At 36.0% G+C, this 19164-nt stretch overlaps 1 protein-coding gene across 1 annotated transcript in view; it reads right to left on the bottom strand.

The window, feature by feature from the left end:
- The window catches only part of WDR37 (WD repeat domain 37), a 91384-nt gene that overhangs the window by 65085 nt on the left and 7135 nt on the right, over positions 1–19164 (bottom strand). The window contains exons 3-7 of the mRNA XM_042782245.1: positions 18589–18684; positions 18175–18239; positions 13976–14111; positions 12229–12300; positions 1482–1526 (exon numbers count right to left, since the gene is read on the bottom strand). Coding sequence (XP_042638179.1) covers positions 1482–1526; positions 12229–12300; positions 13976–14111; positions 18175–18239; positions 18589–18684 — 414 coding nt within the window. The remainder of the gene's footprint in view (positions 1–1481; positions 1527–12228; positions 12301–13975; positions 14112–18174; positions 18240–18588; positions 18685–19164) is intronic.

Here is a 19164-nt window from a genome sequence, read left to right as displayed (position 1 = left end):
CGTTGTTGTATTTAGATCTCTGTTAACTGTTTGTGAAGAACAGCCAAGGGTGATTTAGGCTCTTCTTGGTGGTTTTTTATTGTTGGCCCGTTGGCAGTGGCTCTCACTCAGCAAGTGAAGTTGCAGGAGGTGTGGATGTAGTTGTGTCTTATGGGGACTGCTGTTGTCTCCCACTCAGTTAGACATAAATTACAATTGAATAACCATCAAAAAACTAAAATCACATGGACAAAAAACACACCATGTAATCACACAGGAACGGTAGCCAGAAAGGGAAAAAGAAGAAGAAAAAACAAGCCAACCTATATCTGGGGATAGGGCACTCAGAGAAAAAAAGTAGAGAAGGAGAATAATGAACGAAAAAAAAATGGGAAAAACGCAAAAAGAAAAACAAGGAATGGGGGTTAACCACGAGAAAAAAGGGGGAAAAAAAAAAACCCTTAAATTAAAAAAAAAAAAATTACAACCCAGAACAGGGAAAAGAAAAAATGCTGAAAACTAGGACCTGGGAGGGGAAATTAAGAATAATATAATAAGGACAAAAGTATTCATAATAATAGTTGTTTTAAAATAGACAAATGCAAGAAGACTAATCATCAGGGGAAAAAAAAAAGCAAAAAAGAAAAAGAATCGGTGGAGGACAGGGCAAGGCACCCAGGCTCCGTCTGAGCACACAGACTGTGATGGAGTTCCTGTGGTCCCAGAAGTAGGTGGGAGTGGGGGATGGCTGCACCTCCACTCACCAAGCAGGTGTGGGGTATAAGAGTAACAAGAGGAATGTCGTACCTTTTCAGTCTTGCGGGGTCTGGAGTGTCCTTGGGGTTGCTGGAAAGCAGAATGGGTTCTTAAACCCCAGGAATCTGTGAGAGCGCTGTCTCTTTAAATATCCAAAATAGTCAAGCCGCTTTTAAACCTTTAAAATGGCAGCGCCCTCCGAACAGGCAAAAGTCCACAGCTCAGCTCACCTTTCTCTTCACCTTCTCCATTTATTCCCCAGCCACTGTGCACAGTCCTCCGTGCAGTCCCTGGCTAGCAGGGCTGATTTTTTGGTTAATTCTTAGGTCCTACCACCACTCGGGAGTCTCCAAGCTGTCTGTGCCATCAGGATCGCTGCCAGACCGCAGCTCTGTATGTCTCCTTTTTTGGAATTTTCACGCAAATTCCTTCTACTAATTGGGGTTTAGTCCAGTTCTATATCCTTCCCTTCAAGGCTCTGGGGTCCAGGATTATCTCCTTTTGTCTGTGTTAATTGGTTTCCCTTTTCTTTCTTGAAGAGAGTCTGTGCAGTCTTTCTGCCTAGTCCACCATCTTGTCAGTCTCTCCCTTTTCTTTATTTCTCATTTAATTCATGTAATGTCTACTAAATATCACCTAACTTTTATAAATGGCTAGATAATTCTGATTTTAATAAAAGAATGTTTATAGTTGCTCTAGGCTTATTAAAAATAATTTCATTCAATAAAGGAAGAAAATCAACATACCTGTGAGAGCTAACTGCTCCGAGGGATGAAATTTTATGGAATTTACTGTAAAATAAAAATATTACAAAACAATTTTAAAGTAACTAAAACATATCAATGTTTATTAATCACAGCATGCATTACAAAGTTAAAATTTTAAATTAAAAGATCTGGAAGATAAATATCATACCCTCTCATTCAATTACAGTATTAATAAATGTGTATGTACAGTGAGTAAAGGTAAAATAAAAAATAACTTAAGCATGAACTATTATATTATTAAAATACAGGGTGTATACACTGAATAAAAAAATAATAATGTTAATATTGTATTTATTTTAAAGACACAGAAGTTATTTTGAAGTAAAAATAAATCAAGATGAAGAGACAGAACAGGGAATTTTTTGAAGTTCTTCTGAAAAAGCTTCATTTTCTTGATAAAGGAGTTGAAGCCAAGAGCAGAGCTTTCTAGCATCTCCCCTTCCTCCTTTTCCTTTGCCTTGAATGCCGATGTAATAAGAAAAGACATGCACAGCACAACAATAAGTGTGAGGACAGAAATCAACGCACTGAGGTTGGTATAGAGCTTTGATCACAGTATACAGTTGCTCAATCTTGAGCCCACCCAAGCTGCTTACAGATTTTTATTAAGTAAATGATAGATCTTAAAATGATTTGAAAGTCATGGTTAGTCAGTAGTCTCTAATTCCCAAACAAAACACTCACCTTTGATAGAACACTTAATTTCAAGTCACTCTGGGAAAGCCTAACCCTACTAACTTCCATAACCACCCCTCGTCTGTCAGTACATTGTACTGTGGTGGCTTGCATGTTGCTGTGAGGCTGGAGGCTATGCCACCGGTATTTCAAATACTGGCAGGGTCACCCAGGGTGAAGAGTTTTCAGCAGAGCTTCTAGACTCAGATAGACTCAGAAGAAGGAAGGGATCATCCACTTCTCAAATAATTGGCCAGTGGAAACCTTATAAAGAGCAGTGAAACACTGTCTGATATATTACTGGAAAACTTTATGAATAGCCCTGAAACTGTCCAATATAGTTCAGGAAGATGAGTTCTTCAGGTTGGAAGGCACTCAAAATACAACTGGGAAAGAGCTGCCTCCTCAGAGGAGAGCCGACCTTAATGACGTAGATGGATTAAAGCTTTTGGGACCTCCATTTGCTCTTGTGGCATGACTCAAAGTAAGATGAAACAACTGCAAAACTCCATCAATAATTGGAACACAGAATGTAAAAAGTATGAATCTAGGGAAATTGGAAGTTCTAAAAAATGAAATGGAACACATAAAGATCAATACCCTAGGTATTAGGAGGTTGAAATGAACTGGTTTTGGCCATTCTGAATCGAACAACAGTATGATCTACTATGTCAGGAATGACAAATTAAAGAGGAATGGTGTGGCAGTCATCATCACAAAGAATGTTTCAAGATCTATCTGTCCTAAAGTATAATGCTGCCAGTGATAGGATAATATCCATATGCATCCAAGGAAGACCAGTTAATGCTACTAGTATTCAAATTTATACACCAACCACCAAACGCAAAGATAAGGAAATTGAAGATTTTTACCAACTCTGAAGTCTGAAATAGACCAACCATGCAGGCAATCAAGCTGTGTTCATTATCACTGGTGACTGGAATGCAAAAGTTGGAAACAAAGAAGAACCGCCGGTAGTTGGAAAATACACTTGGTGATATAGAAATAACACTGAAGATCACATGATAGAATTGTACAAAACCAATGACTTATTCATTGTAAATACCTTTTTTCAACAACATAAAACTGACGGAATACCCACTGAAATGTTTCAACAAATGGATACTGCTCTGGAGGCATTCACTTGCCTATGCCAAGAAATATGGAAGACAGCTACCTGGCCAACTGACTGGAAGAGATACATATTTGTACTCATTGCAAAGAAAGGTGATCCCACAGAATGTGAAAATTATCAAACAGTATCATTAATATCACATGCAAGTAAAATCTTGCTGAAGATCATTAAAAAATGGTTGCAGCAGTATACTGACAGAGAACTTCCAGAAATGCAAGCTGGATTCAGAAGTGGAACGAGGGATATCATTGCTGATGCTGATCAGATGCATGTTGGCTGAAAGCAAAGAATACCAGAAAGATGTTTACTTGTGTTCTATTGACTATGCAAAAGCATTTGATCGCATGGATTATAACAAATTATGGTTAATACTGAGAAGAATGGGAATTCCAAAACACTTAATCATGCTCATGTAGAACCTATACATAGACCAGGAGGCTGTTGTTCAAACAGAACAAGAGGATACTGCATGGTTTAAAATTAGGAAGGAAGTGCATCAGGGTTGTATCCTTTCACCATACTTATTCGATTTGCATGCTGAGCAAATAATCCAAGAAGCTGGACTATATGAAGAAGAAGGTGGCATTAGGTTCAGAGGAAGACTCACTGACAATGTGCAATATGCAGATGACACAACTTTGCTTGCTGAAAGTGAAGATAACTTGAAGCATTTACTGATGAAGATTAAAGACTACAGTCTCCAGTATAGATTACATCTCAACATAAAGAAAACAAAAATCCTCACAACTGGGCCAATAAGCAGCATCACAATAAATGGAGAGAAGATTGAAGTTGTCAAAGATTTCATTCTACTTGGCTCCACAACCAACACCAATGGAAGCAGCAGTCAAGATATCAGCAACATGTTGCACGGGGAAAAACTGCTTCAAAAGACCTCTTTCAAGTGCTGAAGAACAAAGATGTCTCCTTGAAGACTAAGGAGCATCTAAGCCAAGCCATGACTGCAAACCACCAGCCCCTCCTTGGAAGGAAGATTGGGAAATCTACTTCTGTAGAGAAATTGCCACAGAAACGCAAGGAGGGATCACTATGAGTTGAATCGACTTGATGGCAGTGAGTTTGGTTTTGGTGTGGTCATATGGATGTGAGAGATGGACAATGAGTAAGGAAGGCCAAAGAAGAGTTGACAGTTTTGAGTTGTGGTGTTGGCAAACAATACTGAAAGTACCATGGACTGCCAAAAGAACTAACAAATCTGTCCTAGAAGAAGTGCAGCCAGAATGTTCCTTGGAAACCAGAATGGCCAGACTTTGTCTCACTGACTTTGGTCATGTTGTCAGAAAGGACCATTCCCTGGAGAAGGACATTGTGCTTGGTAAAGTGGAGGGTCAACGAAAAAGAGAAAAGCCCTCAACAAGATGGACTGACACAGTGGCTATAACGATGGATCAGGTATAGCAAGTATTGTGAGGCTGGCACAGGACCGGGCAGTGTTTCACTCCGTTGTAGGGTCACTATAAGTCAGAGCCGACTCGATGGCACCTAACTTCCATAACTTGTAAAAGAATGTAGGTTCCTAATACAGAGTGTAAACGAAATTTTACCAAGCCTGAATAAATTAACTATGTCATTAGGATATTTTTCTGGGGTACCAATGGAAGTGCTAGAAGATACTCTTTTACCATTAACATTACAGATAATTATGCAAAGAGCTGGTGAAAATTTTGGCCACTTTAAATAAAGATTAAACAATAAACAATGCTAAAAACAAACTATCTCTACAAATGACGATAGTTATTAAAATCTATTGTTATCAAGTCAATCCGACTCATCACTGTTAAGTGCCTAGTATATGCCAGATTTTCCGCCAACCACTTGACATGCATTATTTCATTTAAACCTCACAATAATTCTATGACATAAATATTATTAATTTTTCCAATTTCGAAAAGAAAACTACAGGCAGTCCCTGGATTACTAATACTTGACTAATGGACACCCCACATTTGCCCTTTAATGTTATGTAAATTTGCCCTTACTTTGAAATGGTCGAAGCAACCCCTACTCAAAACAAGCTTTCCTTGAACTAAACTGAAAATCCAAAACTACTGCCACTGAGTCAATTGCAATTATCAAAAAACCTATAGGACATGAAAGAACTGTCCCACAGGGTTTCCAAGGGTATAAATCTCTGTGGAAGCAGACTGCCACATCTTTCTGCTGCGGAGCATCTGGTACGTTTGAACCACTGACCTTGTGGTTAGCAGTCAAGCGCTTAACCACTGTGCCATTAGGGCTCTTTTCTTGCACTACAGTAAGGCTACATAAAAACTGCACACATCTGTTTCAACTTGCCTACATATTTGATTTAAAGACACTTAAGAATGGATCTCTCTCACAACCTAGGGACTACCTGTAGTGCCTAACACATTAAGCAACCTGCTACAAGTTTAGAGAGACTTAACAAAGTGAAAATTGATCGATGATCAATTACAATATAATTTTATCAGTGGATGGAAACAGAATGTATGCATGATACAGCACAGAAAGGGGCTTTAAAAGGTATTTTAAATCATCTTCCATAGAGAAAGTCAATAGGTGATTATTACTAAAAGAGAAAAATTCAGCTAGCCTAATTCATAATGGACAACTAGAAGCAGCAAAGAGGAATGTCAGAGGCTGCAATTATTCACAGCAAGCTTTAAAGACACTTAACTTTTTAAACCGTGTGCATGAGTAACTTCAATAAAAACGTAAATGGCAATTTAAAAAGAGAGGAAAATATAGAACAATTCCCTTCACCAGTGATATTCTATTTTTAAAGAGCACAGAAATAGCAAAAACTGAATCTCACACATTTTACTCTTTTAGATCAGAGTGGGAAAATCTATGGTTGAGTATTTTGTTTAGAGGATCCAAAGGGAGGTAAGTAAAGCAAGTTGTTGTTGTTATTATGTGCCACAGAGTCAGACCTGACACCCCTTCTTGGGTTTCCGGCCGGTGAGGTGGGGCGGTATCACGACGGAAGTAGATTGCCCAACCTTCCTTCCGAGGAGTGGCTAGTGGGTTTGAACCACCAGCCTTCTGGTTAGCAGTCAAGTGCCTTAGGCACTACGCTGCCAAGCAAGTAATATACTCAAAACTATCTCTTTAATGAATCATATTAAAAATTCCAGTTAGTTTAATGACTCCCTGTAGTTTAATTATCAGAATACCACCTAGAAGAAAAAAGCAAAAAACAGAGAACAGAAGATCTGAACAGGAAAAGCAAGAATGACAAGCACAGGCTTTTTTTCTGTTCTCTCTTGAAATTTCTCTAGAATGCAGCACCAGTCCAAAAAGAAACAGACATATATCCACAAAGAAGGAAGAGGAAAAAGAAGAATCAAGCAATGAAGTAAGAGAAATCAACAAAATACTAGAAACTAGAAAAGAAGATGGATAACAGTATTCAACTGCACAAATGCAGTAAGGTTGACACTTAAACCTAATGAAGAAAGGAAAACCAACAAGAAAAAAAAAAATAAGTCTCAAGAACTGGATGAGATGACTTCTTGCTATGATGAATAAGCCTACTTTCCTTCTGCTAGGATCATTTATAAAAGCCGTACACAAATGAAAAAAAGAAAACGTTTTTTGAAGTCATCAGATAGCAACCAAGACAGCCAGGGATCCTAGAGAGAAGCACTGAAGTGAGCCCCTACAATCTGGCTACTTTTTCCTCTCAAGGCATTTGCTAATTTCCAGCAAGGGCATAAGAATCAAGCAGAAAGCAATCACAGCAGTCTACAATATGCAGCAACAACCCTTCTTGTTGTTGTTATGTGCCAGACCCAACCCATAGTGACCCTTCCTTGGGTTTCCGAGGCAGGATCACTACAGAAGTAGATTATTTTGTTATTGTTAGTTGCTGTCAAGTCAGTTCAGACTCATAAGGACCTTATGTATAACAGAATGAAATGCTGCCCTGTCTTGCTTACCTCCATGGTTTTTGATGTGCTTGGAGCTCTGGTGGCATAGCGCCTAAGGCATCTGACTGCTAACCAGAAGGATGGTGGTTCAAACCCACCAGCCACTCCTCGGAAGGAAGATTGGGCAATCTACTTCCGTAGAGATACTGCCTGGGCAACCCAAGGAGGGGTTGCTGTGAGTCGAGATCAACTTGACAGTGAGTCTATTTTTTTTTTTTTTTTATGTCAATCCATCTCATTGAGTTTCCCTTATTATTGCTGACCCCCTCCTTTACCATACGATATTCTTTTCTAGTAATTGTACTTTTCTAATGATGTGGTCAAAGTAAAGAAGCCAAAGTCTAGCATCATTGCTGGTTAGCAGGCAAAAATTGGAGTTTGACATCACCAAAGCACTAAGAAATGGGCTCTGGTGGTATAGTGCCTAAGGCATTTCATTGCTAAACCAGAAGCCTGGTGGTTCAAATCCACCAGCCACTCCTTGGAAGGAAGATTAGGCAATCTACTTCCGTAGAGATACCATCTCAGAAACCCAAGGAGCTGTCGCTTTAACTCAAATCATTTCGACAGCAGTGAGTTATTTTTCCCCCCTCAGTATCCTGAGAGCAATTTCCCCTTAAGGCATTGGCCAATCATAAATAGTGCACATATAGCAATAGGTCAAGAAACCAAAGAGAAAGTAGTCTTAAAACCAAAAACCAAACGCACTCTCTTCGAGTCAGATGCGACCCATAGCAGCCCCTCCTTAGGTTTCTGAGTCCGAGGCCCAACCTTCCTTCTGAGAAGTGGCTGGTGGGTTTGAACCACCAGCCTTCTGGTTAGCAGTCAAGTGCCTCAGGCACTACACCACCAAAGCAGTCTTAAAAGAGTAAAAAAGCTGAGCAGATATTGCTAAGAAGGTATTTATATGTGATTAACATTTAAATCAGCTGACCTTAAGTAAAGTAGATTACTTTGCATAGGACAGGGTGGGTGGGCGTCATACAATCAGTTGAAGGTCTTATGAGCAAAAACTGAGATTTCTCAAGATAGAAGGCTTCTACCTGGAGACTGATTTTAGACACAAGACTGCCATAGTTCCCAGCCTGTCACTTGACCTATGAATTTTTTAACTTACCAGTTCTCAAAATCATGTGATCTAATTCCTCAAAATGATCAAACAATCTCAATTTCTGTGTGTATGTGTCTGTGTGTGTGTGTACTTTAGTGGTTCTGTTTTTCTGGAGAACCCAAAAACAGTGTCACACTGTAAGAAGTCTACAAAGAAAAAAACCTTAAGAGATTTAAGGTATTACTGAAGGCAGGAGTATAGTATGGGATTGAAAATGGGACAATTATTTGAAAGTCTATATAAGAAGCAGTGAGATTCCCAGACAGTACTTCTTTCCCCATATTTTCACTTCTTCAACCCAAGAAGAAGACAAGTTCACTTTCTTGATATACTAAGTGGAGAAATAAGAAATTTGTAGGATATTAAGATAAATAAAGGAACTCTCAGAGAACAAGAAAGAATTATCAAAAAAAAAAAAAAAACACTGCCTTCAAGTCAATTACTGTATTACTGTAGGGCAAAGCAGAACTACCCCAAAGGGTTTCCAAGGCTGTAATCCTTATGAAAGTAGACTACATCTTTTTCCCGCAGAGTGGCTGGTGGGTTCAAACCAATTAAAAGTAAATAGCACAAAATTTAAAATATTTTAATAGAAGGAATGAAGAACAAAGTTCAGGAAATCAAGAAATAAGGAAAAAATAAGATAGAAAACGGAAGAGAAAAGATAACAGAATCTGAATAATCTAGGAGTTCTAACATCCTACTAATCTCATTGTCATTGATTCTAACTCATAGTGACTCTGTAGGAGAGTAAGGAACTGCCCCAGAGAGCTTCCAAGGCTATAAATCTTTACAGAAGCAGATTATTACATCTTTCTGCTGCAGAGCTGCTGGTGGGTTTGAACCACCAACCTTCTTGTTAGTAGCCAAAGTTAAATCACTATGCCACCAGGGCTCATCCGATTAATAGGAGTTCCAAAATAATAATAAAGAAAAAACATTTCTGGAAAAATTGACACATAACTATTTCCCAGAACTTAATGACATACATTTCTAGACTGAAATGTCCTACCGAATGTCCAATAAAATAAAGACCCATAGGAAAGGAGAAGAAGAAAATTCTAAAAGCTTAAAAGAGAAACATCTGATCACCTATAAAGAATCAATTCAAAACAGCATTAGGCTTCTTAATACTGATACTGAAAACTATAAAAATAGGACAATAAAGCAATATTGTCAAAGTTTTAAAAATTATTTCCAATGTAGAAGAATATACCCAGCCAAATTATCAACCAAGTGTAAAACTAAAAACCAAACCAAGCTCATTGCTACCAAGTGGATTCCAACTCACAGCAACACCCACTGGGTTTCCAAGGCAGTAAATCTTTACCGAAGCAGACTGCCTCATCTTTCTTCCATGGAGCAGCTGGTGGGTTCAAACCATTGACTTTGGTTAGCAGCCAAATGCCGTAATCACTGTTAACACCAGAGCTCCTTATCAAGTGTAAAGCTAAAAATGTATTTTGCAACCATTCAAAGTCACAAAATTTTCACCTCCAAGATACCTTTTACAAGGAAGCTATTGAAAGATAATGCTTCCTTGAAGAGAGAAAAAACAGAGTACGTGGTACAGGGGAGAGGGAAAGAGAAATCCCAGGATGATACTGAAGGGAAACTTCCAGGGCAGGGTCTTTGAAAGCAAAGGTACCAAATGAGACCAGAGAATGAATGGAGAACTTCAAGAAGGGAACAACAACAAAAAGGGAATAAATAGACTATCTGTTGAATTTGAATTGCTCTATGTTATTTTCCCAACCTGACAAAGCTTAAATATGAATTAACAGATAAATATAGAAAATTAGGCAGGTGAAAAAAGAAAGGAATTATTTACTCCAGATAAAATTAAAACAGCAATGAAAACAATATAGTACATGGGCAATTGTGAATATTATCTAGTCAAAATTATATAAAATCTGAATGCTCATTTAAATTATAACTGCGATACAACTATTTGGGGATGATAAGGAATAAAGAAGTATACATGTAACAAGTGAAGTGAATCATTTTCCTTAATAACAGTCATTTCTTTAAAACTCAAAAATTAAGAAATGATATAATAAGATTATCATTTAGAAAAATGGGAGATAAAAGAATATTTAAAACCGTTAAAAGTGTTGCCTTCTGTGCAGTAAAAAGAGACAGCGAAGAGGGATGAGACAAGAGACCTGTTTTCTTATTTAGGCTGCCTTTACTTTTAAACATTTAGGCCATGTATATGTTTAATTTTTGAAATGTTTTTAAAGAATAAATTTGAGATGAATAAACAGAAACAGATAATACAGTGCTCAGTCATTTAACAAATTTCAGTTGTACTTTTTGGCACCTATTATATTCAGCCCAGGCAAAACTGCAAAACTATGTAACTGTCTTAGATAACTGCAGGCAATACGACAGTTATAACAGACGTAGACGGTCCCTCAGGAAGAGAGGTGGGGCTATAGTATGAAGAGAAGATTTTTAACATGGAAAGACAGGAGGTGTTGCATATGCTTAGGGGAAAGGGCCTTTGGTGAGCAATAAAAGATACAGAACCCATCAGCCACTCCACAGGAGAAAGATGCGGTGGCATGTTTCCATAAAGATTTACAGCGTTGGAATCCCCAGGGGACAGTTCTGCCCTGGCCTATAGGGTGGCAGCAGGGATAACTGAAGGAGTGAAGGTCCTAAGACAGGAGAAGAGGTCGGGACCCACAGTATACATGGAAACACTAGCCTTGGATAGGAGAACAGATATTTCTTCCACTGAGATGGGCAGGAAGACATTCAAGTTGAATGCGGATTTGCTGAAGTTTGTAGATGGGGAATAAACCCAACTTTATAACTTCATTTCAACTTCCTTATAAAGTTGAAGGTGGTTGTTGTTAGTTACTGTTGAGTTGGCACCAAATCACTGCAACCCTATGTAGAACAGGACAAAACACTGCCCAGTCCTGTTCCAGCCTCACAATCCTTGCTATACTTGAGCCCATCATTGCAGCCACTGTGTCAATAGAAGTTGAAGGCAGATAAAGCTAAATAACCCATTTCTCTGTTATCTTTAAAATTCAAGGGAACACTGATGGTTGACATGTCAGTAAAGGAAAGCAGCTGTTGAGAGAGAAAGATTAGAGACGAGGGCATTCCAAGTAAAAGGAACCAGAAAGGGAATTTGGGATAAAAGAAAGAAATAAAATTTGGTCAGAACATATAGTACTTACAGAGAAATAACAGAAAAGAGTTCTATTAGATAGATTTAACTACAGGTAAGAAATACATTAATAGAGGGTACACATCATTTAGCCTGAATATATATCCAAATTATCACTACACTAAAAATAAATCTTGGTCAACACATACTCTAAAGCAAAGATGGAAGGTAAGGAGGAAACTAGATAACTGGAAACAGAAGAAGGGGAACAGAAATAATGAGAATGTTGACACATTGTGAAAAATGTAACCAATGTCACTATGTAGAAATTGTTAAATGGGAACATAATTTTCTGTGTAAACTTTCACAAAAAACGAAATAAAACATTATTTTAAACTACATATAAAAAAGTAAATCTATAAAATGGATATATTTTTTTGATAAATAATGTACATATTTCTATTCCAAACTTTTCTAATCATGGCTTCATAAACAATATTAAATACAATGTAGACTAATACTATTCCAACATGTTTGGGGAGTTAATTTTTTTCCCTTTATTAAAATCATACAAGCTAAAGGTATACCTTATCCTATTCTGTGGAAATACTACATTGCCCTTGAATAGCCAAAACAGTAAAACTTTCAATCAGGTAATATAGTTGATTTTATAATGTGAAATTCTAAAAGAAATCAAAATTGGAAGTGATATCTGAAACAAAGTGTTCATTTACATGAATGCTTACCTGACCCAACGTGACCTGAATATTTGACAAGGCACTTTCCTGTTTCTATACTCCACAGCAAAGCCGTGTGATCTGGAAGGTTGAAATTAAAAAGTAGTAATTTAACCAGGGCCAATTTTATGGTGTTTTAAATGAAAGAATAAGATAAGTATTCTAAAAATATGAAGTTAAACTACCACTAGTATCTCTTGCAACTTCATTTAAAAAAAAAAAAAAAAAAATCCACTGCCGTCAAGTCCATTCTGACTCATAACAAACCCCACAGGACAGAGGAGAACTGCCCTAGAGGGTTTCCAAGGCTATAAATCTTTATGGAATTAGACTACTACATCTTTCTTCCACAGAGCAGCTGGTGGGTTTGAACCACAGACCTTTTTGGTTAGCAGCTGAGCACTTAGCCACTGCACCCCCAGTGCTCCTCTGTAACTTTACACTACTCTGTTATTCAATCGATCAAAAATTAAAAAAAGTTTCCAAAAAGATCAGAGAAGTTGAGGGCTTGTCCAAGGTCATATAATTGGCAAATGGAAAAACTGAACAAGATTTCATAGCTCATTATTACAATGACTTCATCACATTTGCTTAAAATACAGGGGTCATTTATAATAATAGTTTCATTATTTTGTCAAAGTATTAACACTTTTCAGACATCTTAGGGTATTCAAATTCAAATTAATACCATCCAAACCCAGAAACAAATTAATTCAGATTATAAATATTCCTTTGGGCCTTTCCTCTTACAGGCATACTTTCAATAAGCAGATTTTTTTTTAAAGGCAAATCTGAAAAATAAATGCCAATTATCCAAATGGAATTTCAGAAATATTAGAAAAGGGCCCTTGTATTCATTTTTTGTAATTTCCAAAGCAATTTGGGTGCTCATGTATGAAGATAATTTCAAAAAAGAGAGAAAAAGCAAAACAGAAAGCACATTCTTCAATATTCTAACTAGTTTATCATTTTCTATTTCCACTGTATAAAGCAGGATCTAATAAATAACTTTTCACAAGTTGGGAAAGTGATTTGCAACAAGTGAGCACCGTTTTTAATTTTAGCAATTTTTATCTGATGAGGGATTACTTTACACCACTTTAGCTTTCTTTCTTAAGATATCTTTAATGAGAAGAAAGGAGTCCTTAACACCCCATTTCGCTGACTCTTGGAGGTAAACTCTAGAAAAGTCCACCCTTCTCCTCTAGCTAAACTCCTTTGACAATTAGCATTTTTCAGCTATAATCATAGCACTTTCCCTGAGATGTACTTTACTGGTGTGAAAAAAAAAAAATCATTATTTGAAACTTTCATTTCAAGAAACACTCTTAACTATGAATATCAAGAAAACTGGCCAGAAAAATACTTAAATTTGTCTTAAAAATATCCCACCTGGTGTTGCTGCCACCTGTTCAAATACTGATTCTTTCACACAATTAAATTAAGTCCAGATAGAATATGTATTTCCTTACTCTGCTATTTAAGGTTACCGCTGGCCATAGTATCATACTCAGCTACAGTATATAAGACACACTGCAAAGATAGCCCTAAAGGTCTTCAGTACTAAGCACTGCTGGGTGCTTAGATGGTAAAGTTCAATTTGATAGTTTTAGTGACTAATCAATCATGAACTTTTGCTTCAAGGGATCATTCTATTACTGACAACTTTAAAGTCAGAAACTCTAACCAGTTACCAAGCAATTACTTTTCAATTAGCTAGTTTGATTTTCTCTGTTTTAAGTCTTTCAAAATTTACCAGCAGATGCAGTTCCCAGCACCACTGGCTGTGTCCTTGCAACACTCACATCCCAGATTCCATCCCTGTGACCAATATACTCCTTCACAAGCTGGCAGATGGCCCTTGATGTCGTAGTCTTAAAGCTGGAAACAATCTAAAAGAGTAAAGAAAAGGTACATTTTTAAACAATATATTGAAGTGAATTCTCCTAAGTTAAAAAAAGGTAAAACAGAAAAATTGTCTTGAAAAATGCACAAATCATGATTTTTCATTGTTGTTATGTGCCATAGAGTTGGACTCAATTCGTAACAACCCCTCCTTGGGCTTCCAAGGCGGTATCATTATGGAAGTAGATTGCCCAACCTTCCTTCTGAGAAGTGGCTGGTGGCTTTGAACCGCCAGCCTTCTGGTTAGAATGCTTAAAGTATTAAACAGACACAACCCAAGTATAAGCAGCAGAACTGAAATACCTTATCAGTAATGGTAGACTCATGCTGCTAGACAGCACACAGAATTACTACAGTCCTTATGAATGTTTCAGAAGGCTTCCCTGCCACTTCAACTAGATATTATTCAGATAAGTAATGTCTACTATAGCAGAAAAATTTAGATGGTTTAAGTCAGTCTACCACAAATCCAAATAGACAAAATTTCTAAATTCTTTTAACAGAAAAAAAAAAAGAAGAAATAGATAGTTAGCTAGACAGGGAAGAAAAATTGAGGAAGGTATACAACAAACTACTAAGAATAATTATTTTTATTATTGGGGAACCTTCTCTTTTTTTGTTGTTATTTGATCACTTACAACAGAGGAAAAACGTCCCATGAGGAAGGAATCAAAAAGACGACACTTCTAACAAATAAACAGGTTGGTTCAAGATCATTTATTGAACACTTGATTAAGTGCCAAGCACTGTACCAGATGCAGGAGACACAAAGAAGAACAAAACATGGATTCCTTGCCTTTAATAAGCTTACAGTCTAACAGAAAACAGACATGAAAACAATACAGACAATGTGATACATACAATAGTAAAGGTATTGTCTTGTATCATGATACATACAACAATCAATTCTGATTTTCTCTTACAAGGAAAAATATTAAATGAGAAGAAACTAAACACAAAAATTTCTTCAGAGTTTTGGTCTTAAATTGTTCTCATATATAAGAATGGCTTTTTAGCTTTTGAGTAAATCAGAATAATGAAGATTATTCAGAATAATGAAACTGAAAAATCAAGTGAAAAATAAAAACTGATGGTATTATACAGAGTGCTTCAAACACAGACTACATAAAGCCCTGAAAATTTATTTAAATATATTCTTAGTATAAACACATTAAAATACAATCAACTGTTACATCAATTTGGGTATGCACAATCAAATTATCCTGCTGATACAGTGAAAGACTACAACAAAATGGTTGATGAAGATACTGACTCTTTCATCAGTAATATATAAGGGTTTCCTTTGACTTGGCTTAAATTTAAAAGGAATTATAAAAGGACTTATTCAAACCCATCATTATCTTTCTTTCTTTTTGAAAGTTACTATCTTACTCAACCCAGCAAAATGTGGAAAAGTGCTTTTGCTGGAATAAAGTGTCATATAGATGTTAGTATTATAATATTTAAGAGAACATGCAAAACTTCCCCATAATTAAGTTATAGTAAATTTCATTTTCCAAGTCGCACCATTTCTAATATAATATTATTATATGAAATACACTACCTTAAATCAAATTCTTTACCTATTCTAGACTTACACGTAAGAATAGAAAACTTTTCATTTGCTATGAATCCAACCACATTTTCGTTGCATTTGGAAGCAGAAAAGAAGATAATGTGTTGTTTATAGATATTATAACAAATCACCTAATTGGCTTTTTCCAAAATACCTATATACTTCTATCATCTATTAACTTTAACTCTTTGTTCTTAAAAATGTTGACTTAGTCAAGATTACATAGAGGCCCAATGACATAGACAGAATTACTTACAAGGAACATTCATAACAGAAAAGCAACAGAATGAAACAACAAATGGATGCTTACATCTGGTATCCTAGTTTATCATTTCCGTTAAGATAAACCCACCAGCCACTCCTCGGAAGGAAGGTTGGGCAATCCTACTTCCATAGGGATACTGCCTTGGAAACCCAAGGAGGGGTCGCTATGAGTCGGGGCCAACTCGACAGCAAATAACAACAACAACATTAAGATATAATCTAAAATACTTTTTTATGTTAGGGCTTTTCCCACAATGAAACATACGGATGTTTATAAAAATATTACTTCGTGAGTATTTTCACAAAATTTTTTAATGTGATTTGCATAGACTGTCTTACTTCCCTAACAATTTAAATTAAAAAAAAAAATCACTGCCATCGCATCAATTCCAACTCACAGTGACCCCTCATTGGGTGCCCGACACGGTATCTCTATGGAAGTAGATTGCCCAATCTTTCTTCGCAGGAGCGGCTGGTGGGTTTGAACCACCAGCCTTCTGGTTACCAATCAAATGTCTTAGGCTCTAGCCACATTAGAAATATTTCATTAGCCATCCACAAAGGGGGAAAACATCTTCTGCTTTTACTTAATACACTTTTGTTTTCCCACTATCTCACCATACATGCCACTTGCCCTTCATGACTCTGAGCTGGAGGAAAAGCAATGAATCTAGACTAGGGTCTTTTTCTTGCTGTAGGAGTCTGGTGGTGTATTCACGCTTATTTTTAATACCAAGAATCCATGCTGTAGTACAAATCGGAATATATTCTGTTACTGAATTATTTCTTCAGTTTCCAAATAGTATCTTGTATTTTCACCATTATGCTTTAGAACAGGTACACAGGGTATAAAATACTATAAGGATCACTAATAATAATGATCTTATAAATAGGAATGTTTTTCCAGTACCTCAAATGACTAAGGTTTTAAATATCTCTAATGTATTTTTTTAAAAACAAAGGTACATATCCTTACCTTTGCCCAGAATGTATTTTTTACTGCTGATAATAAGGGATAATGTTATATAATCATCTCATCCTCTATGTCAGAAATAATCAGAAGAGTTTAAAATCTGAATTTTAAGACCATACATCGTATATATACGACTGCAGCTACCAGAATAAGCAATTAATACTAAAGGAAAAAAAGTTAAATGAGGAAGAACATAATCTCACACTTCATTTTGCAGAAAAATTGTAATGTTAATATCTGGAACTTTTAAAAAAATAATGAACAAGTATCAAAGTAATTAATAACTCATATTCTAGAGGTTATCAAAAAAAGTAAACAGTAGAAAATACCAGCAATATTCAGATTTTCAAAAAATACAACAAAAAGTTACCAAAGACATTCAAATAAGCAGAAACAGTAGAAGACTGAGTTTGCTCTAGTAACTGCAGTTAATCTTACTGTGGATGTCATGCCAAATAACTTTAATTTCAAGGGAACAAATCAGAAGGAAAAGAAAGGTTAACATAACTATTACACATCATAGCAGATTCACTGCAAATTTCAACTTTTTTTTTTCCCCAGGTTTAGCAAAAGGAACATACATTCATTTATAAGGTTAGGTGACACATCTTTTTTGCCTTTGAAGTACTCCAGAGATGCATACAAAATCATCTCAAAATACTACTTTATAACAGTACTTCATCATAGATGAGTTAATTCACAAACATTTAAATTCATGCCACTTTAAGAAGTAAAAACAAGGTAATTTAAGAGAGAGTAAAATATCAGGAAGGTCTCTGTTTGACTTAGAGACAGACCTTCACTTCTGGATCATACTTAGAAAATCAGGGAAAAGAAGATGATGAACTAAAATGTTAACCATAACTCAGAATATAATTTCCATTGCTTTATACACATTTATTTGCTTTTTCCAAATCCAGAGCCTTTATGTAAAGCCAATTAACAGCAGAAAACATATTTTCCCTCCAAATATAATGTTTACTAATTATAATGTACTGATTTCAATAAATATTAGGGCAGGTTAGTGTTTAAGTATATATATACTATGGCCACTTAAATATCTGATATTCCTTTTAAAAATTAAATTTTCCTAAAAACAAGCTATTTATCTTTTCCTATTACACATTTCTAATTGAAAAATATGCAATTTAAAGTACACATCTACACATCTTAAATACCACATGACTGGTTCAAGAGTAAATACTGATGTAGAACCAAGGGTTAATGTCTTGCATACCTTGCTAGTAGAAGCTTTGTAAGTGGTCTTTAATTTCTGAGAAAGCTGACTGGTACTATGACTAGCTGTAGAGACAAAGAATTGACAATCAAATATAATAATACAATCAAAGAATCACAGAATTTCAAACTGGAATGAGCCTGAGATAGCAAATCCAATCTCTCATTTACACAGGAAGAAATGAAGAAAATGAATCCCAGAAAAAATAATTTGCCCAAAGTGACAAGCAGACAACGGCAGCTGGATGAAAAACTCATGCTCCCTGGCTCTTTATTCTTTTATATCCATACCTGCACTATGCATTTCAAGTTTTGCTGACTGCAAAAAGCAAATGTATCAGTGTCCTTTATTAAATTCCAAATTTTCTCAGTATATAATTTATAGGACAATTCTTTCATGAACATTCAGCCTTACCTTTTGTTTTGAGTTGGCCCTTACTCAGTTCTGCTCCATCAATTGCTTGTCCTTCAGCCGCTAAACGTTCATTAAGAGTATCGATTTCTCTACGCACTAGGAAAAAAAAATTTTTTTCAACTATGTAAAATGTGTACCTTATGTTTCAATATATTGGCCACTTATACAACTTGAGCATATAAAAATGTTATGTATCAGAGCTGTCCAAACAAAAACAGGAATCATATTCTAATAAATAAGATCATGGTTCTCAAAAAACACAATCCCTAACTAGTATAAAAAGACACAAACTCAGTTTCAGACTACCTTCTAATCTAAAAATTAGGAATAAAAGAGTAATTTCATTATTTAAAAAAAAAAAAAAAAGACAAAGAGAAACGAGTAAGATAACATTACAAAAGTAAAAACTATTCCAATACCACAGAAAATATTATGTTCTCAGGATTCTGAGGCTGGGGGGCAGGGGGAACAGGGTCCCCTTTCAATATAATTAGCATTTCTATTGCAATATAATTAGTTTCCTTTGTATTTTAGTCTATACATTTAAGAACATAATTCAGATAGTTTGCAATTCAA

The sequence above is a fragment of the Orycteropus afer genome, unplaced genomic scaffold, assembly GCF_000298275.1.
Source record: "Orycteropus afer afer isolate SDZICR_OR568_19922 unplaced genomic scaffold, OryAfe1.0 scaffold00271, whole genome shotgun sequence".
Classification (NCBI taxonomy): domain Eukaryota; kingdom Metazoa; phylum Chordata; class Mammalia; order Tubulidentata; family Orycteropodidae; genus Orycteropus; species Orycteropus afer.
This window is presented reverse-complemented; position numbering and strand designations above follow the sequence as displayed.